Source organism: Sapajus apella, unplaced genomic scaffold (assembly GCF_009761245.1).
Source record: "Sapajus apella isolate SASKATOON/1434 unplaced genomic scaffold, GSC_monkey_1.0 scaffold86, whole genome shotgun sequence".
In the NCBI taxonomy this organism is placed as follows: Eukaryota; Metazoa; Chordata; class Mammalia; order Primates; family Cebidae; genus Sapajus; species Sapajus apella.
The window spans coordinates 6305924-6310580 of record NW_022437026.1 but is presented as its reverse complement, the minus strand read 5'-3'; the positions used below and the strand labels follow the sequence as shown (position 1 = coordinate 6310580).

The following is a 4657-nucleotide window of genomic DNA, read 5'->3' as shown; positions in this document are numbered from 1 at the left end:
CACTCTAGTGAGGATGTAAAACAGCCCCAGCTTTGGATTATTCAGCAGAAAAAACAACAGCAGGAATCCAGAACCCCAGGGATTCCTATCAGCAGATAGCTAATCCCAGAGAGAAATGCCAGCTAGCATGATGCCAACTGCAGTGTTTTGCCACAGCCTTCCAGTGACAAGGGACCAAGGGGATTTGTTCTGAGTTTAGGGATTACTTGGGGCAAGGCCACAATCTGTAGAAAACAGCCTTTAACGTGAACAAGCAAATCCTTCCATTTGGCCTCTCACTGTTGCTGTTGTCATAAAGACATTGCGTGCTCCTCTGCCATGCCAGGAGGGCAGTGAACAACTGGCAAAGGCCCCTCTGTGACTTGCACACTGGGGCTGCCGGGACTGCTTCTGTGAACAGGCTTCATGTCTGTGAGAATCAGGCTTGTTTCTCAGAGCTGCTGAGAGCCATCCTGCAGTGGGCTTAAAACCTGCAAACAAAGGAGAGAGAGCCATTGCTGGGAGACCCAGCAAGACTGTCAGGGTTCTGATCCCCTTTTCCTTTTAGTGCCCTCCACACTCCAGGCTGACCATAAGGGCTAATCCTACTGCTTCAGAGAGCATGCCACAGGGCATCCGTGCCATAAACAGCCTGGAAAGCAGAGTTCACCCACCATTGTCTATGAGGCACCAAGGGGTGCATTGGAAAGATGTCGCCGAGCGAATCATGAGCTTCCCAAGTTTCCTCTGACCCCAGTCAATGCGTTTGCTCTGACTTCAAAACCAGAAACAGCCAGTGACAGACTATTTTTAAAAATTTCAGAAATACATCAGCTGCAGAAAAACTAACACTTGCCTCAACAAAGTAACTTTTATTTCCTGGGATAAAAATAAAGAGAATAAATTATCAGAAGTATTCCTCCAATACCGTTAAAATGCTTTTCAAAGAAAGTTACAAGAGTTGTTTAAGGCGCACAGAAAAAGTCAGATTTGCCCTTCTTCCAGAACATTCTCTGCCCTAGACACAAAGCACCAATACCACATCCCAGAAAAATCAGAGGCTTGGAGACACAAGAACCAGAACAGCCCATACCAAGATCTCTGGTTCTAATATAAGTACCACAGAAAAACATCAGGTCAACTCTCTCTTCCATAAATACAACATGTATCTTGAAAATATATCCAAAATATCTCTATCTGAACGACAGTACAAAAAGCCACTTACCAGCCATAAAAATAATATTTTCCCCTATACTCAAATATAATCATATGTAAAGCAAACTTGGAACACATGGATGGAGGGGTTACATAATCCCTTGGGATCTGGGCTATTTAGAGTCATTTTTGTTTGGGTTATCTCTCTGCTGGGTATAGGCTACAAATACATCCATCTCACAGCGCTCACCATTTCAACAGCTCCTGCGTCATGGAATGTGGTACTTTTTAAAAATAGGCGACCCTTGGGTGTCATGGAAAGAAGAGGGAAAATGGGGGGATGGGAGGGAGGGAGGAAGAGAGAAAGGAGAGAAGTGAAAGGAGGGGGTAGACTGAGGTTACAGTGTGGCTTCCAATACTCTGCGGTATAATGTAGATACCCATGTTGGGCAAGCCTCCCATTCCCTACCCCACTGCCACCAGTCTGCCTGAATCTCCATTTACAAATCTGTTTCCCGGCTGGTGTCCAGGCAGAGGGCATACAGGGACCTCCGCAAGTCCACGTTGCTCTTGGCCTTGACATTACACTTCTCCAGGGGACAGCTGCCCCTTCGGGCGCTGTCTGCATTCTCCAGGGTCCCCCCAGCCTTGCAGAAGGATCCCCTGCTCCCGCTGACCTTCCGCTGGACTCCTCTGTCCAGCCCCTGCCCCTGGCTCTGAATGCCCTGCTCTTCCTTAAGGACTGCCGGCTCCTCGTGGTCCGTCTCCCGGTGGTAGAAGTAGTTGAAGTTGGAGACGATGACCGGCACAGGCAGGGCGATGGTGAGGACCCCAGCGATGGCACACAGCGAGCCCACGATCTTGCCCCCCACAGTGATGGGCCTCATGTCCCCGTAGCCCACAGTGGTCATGGTGACCACTGCCCACCAGAAGGCATCCGGGATGCTGGAGAAGTGGGTCCCCTGGTTGTCAGCCTCCGCAAAGTAGACGGCACTGGAGAAGAGGATGACCCCGATGAAGAGGAAGAAGATGAGCAGCCCCAGCTCCCTCATGGAGGCCTGCAAGGTCTTGCCCAGGATCTGCAGCCCCTTGGAGTGGCGGGAGAGCTTGAAGATGCGGAACACCCGGACCAGGCGGATGACTCTGAGGATGGCCAGGGACATGGCCTGCTGCCCATTCTGGCCGCCTCCTCCGCCCCTTGGCTGCTGCTCTGCCAGCTCGGTGCCCAGGGTGATGAAGTAGGGGAAGATGGCCACCACGTCGATGATGTTCATGATGTTCCGGGAGAACCCTGCCTTGCTGGGGCAGGCGAAGAAGCGCACGAGCAGCTCGAAGGTGAACCAGATGACGCACGTGGTCTCCACGATGAAGAAGGGGTCGGCCAGGGTCCTGGGCAGGAGCGGTGCCACCGTGGGGCCAGAGGGCGGCCCCACAACCCCACTGCCATTGGCCCCAGAGGCGGGCGCGGGAGGCTGGTGGGGCGCGGGGGGGTGGCGGAGCAGCTCGCGTTCATCCCTGAACTCGGGCAGGGTCTCCAAGCAGAAGGTGATGATGGAGATGAGGATGACCAAGACCGAGACGATGGCGATGGCCCGCGCGGACCCAGAGCTCTCCGGGTACTCGAAGATAAGCCACACCTGGCGCTGGAACTCGTTGCGGGGCAGGGGCTTCTCCTCTTCTTTAATGAAGCCCTCATCCTCGCGGAAGCGCTCCATGGCCTCGTCCCCCAGCTGGTAGAAGCGGATCTCGTCCGCGAACACATCCAGGGAGACGTTGACTGGCCTCCGCAGGCGGCCCCCCGACTGGTAGTAGTAGAGGATGCCGTCGAAGCTGGGCCGGTTGCGGTCGAAGAAGTACTCATTCCTCAGGGGGTCGAAGTAGCGCAGGCGCTTGGCGGGGTCCCCCAGGAGGGTGTTGGGGAACTGCGCCAGGGTGCCCAGCTGCGTCTCGAAGTGCAGCCCGGAGATGTTGATGTGGACGCGCTGGTGGTGCAGGGACGCCGCGCCCGGAGCCTGATCCTCCTCCGCGCCCAGGCCAGGGTCGCCTTCGTCCTCCTCGTCCTCCGGAGGCGGCCGTCGAGGCTGTGGCAGCTCCTCGGGCAGCCCAGGCAATGGCCGCGCTCCTGGGTCCGCGCCTTTCTGCGCGCCGCGCCCCCTTGGCGCCGGCTCCTTGGGCCCATCGCTGAGCCCAGCCGTCGGGGGACACTGGAGCTCTCCTCCTGTGGCCTGGCCGCAGCCTGCCCGGGCCTCATCGCCTCCTCTGACCGTCATGGCCCCGCCGTTCTCCAGGGGCACCAGGGCGATCTCCATGGCGCGGGGGCAGGGGGCATGCTGCGCCCGGCTGACCGGCTCCCGCGCCCCCTACTCACGCTCCGCTGGCGCCTCGCTTCGGGCTCCGATCTCGCGGTCGGCCGGCCCCTCTCTGGGGCGAGCTGGGGTTGCTGGCGCGATCCCCTCGCTTGGCCCTGACGTCAAGAAGCCGCTGCCCTGCTCTCTGCCTCTCTCTCTTCTGGCAGCCGGTTACCAAGCAGCCGAAAAGCCTCCTTCCAGCAGATGCAACCTTCAGCCGCCGCTCTTTGGCTGCGCCGAGCTTGGCCTCCACCCTGGGCGCCTCCCCCGCCTCCCCCGCCTCCTCCCGCTCCTCCCGCTTCCCCTCCCCCTCCTCCCACTTCCCCAGCCTGGTCTCGTGGCACCGAGTGTCTCTCCGGAGGGCGCAGCTGGGGCCCCTAGCAAGGGAAAGGAGGGGCTGAGAAGGGTGCACCCCCGCGGAGGGAGGGAAGGAGTGGGGAGGATGGAGGAACAGGTTGTACCAGGAGCGCCGAAATTCCCAGGGCAACCGAATGAGAATAGCTCTGGATTTCAGTTTCACCTGGGAACCCGCTGGAAGCCGAGTGGACTCCAGGGGGAACGAAGTGCCTCGGGTTAAAGGGACGAGGCTTTGAGCTGAGTCGGAGTATGAGAGACAGAGACGGGAGACAACAGTCCTTTTTACTTTGGAGAAATAACGATATTTCTTTGGGACGAATTGCAGACGGGAGGGGGCGTGGAGTAGTTACGGACCTTGAAATACGTATTATCAATGGAGAAGCATCTCTCTTCCCGTCTTCCTGCAGATCCAGAAAAAGGTATGACGGGGTTGGAACCTTGCAGCCTCCCCATACCCTGCCCTGTTTCCAGTAGGGACCCAGTGGCAGCCCAGGCAAGCAGCCTAGTCAGGAGATGAGCTGTCTGGTCTCAACCCAGCAGGACCCCTCCACCCCCTGCAACGAATCCCATTTGCAAAAGCCACAACAGGGAAGGAGAGGAGAGATTTTTACAATTCTGGTGAGGGCCGATCCTGTCTGGTGAACCTTGGAGCTAGCAACTGCATCAAGGTCCATGAAGGGGGCTGAGGGTGGAGGTGGTGTATGAGAGGGAGCCAGGGAGATATTGCAATCTCCAAGGCTGGAGAACTCCCAAGAGTGGAATAATAACAACCAATACTTACTGGGCTCTTATTATGCACCAGCCCATCCTCAGCACTT

General features: G+C 57.1%; 1 protein-coding gene across 1 annotated transcript; it reads right to left on the bottom strand.

The window, feature by feature from the left end:
* Positions 1-831: 831 nt before the first annotated feature.
* KCNA5 (potassium voltage-gated channel subfamily A member 5) lies at positions 832-3856 on the bottom strand. Its single transcript, XM_032254529.1, has one exon. It carries the CDS (start codon positions 3441-3443, stop codon positions 1635-1637), a length of 1809 nt encoding a protein of 602 aa, XP_032110420.1. The 5' UTR covers positions 3444-3856; the 3' UTR covers positions 832-1634.
* Positions 3857-4657: the final 801 nt, after the last annotated feature.

Coding starts and splice junctions, on each gene's coding strand:
- KCNA5 (XM_032254529.1), bottom strand. CDS start 3,443: ATGGAGATCGCCCTGGTGCCCCTGGAGAACGGCGGGGCCATGACGGTC.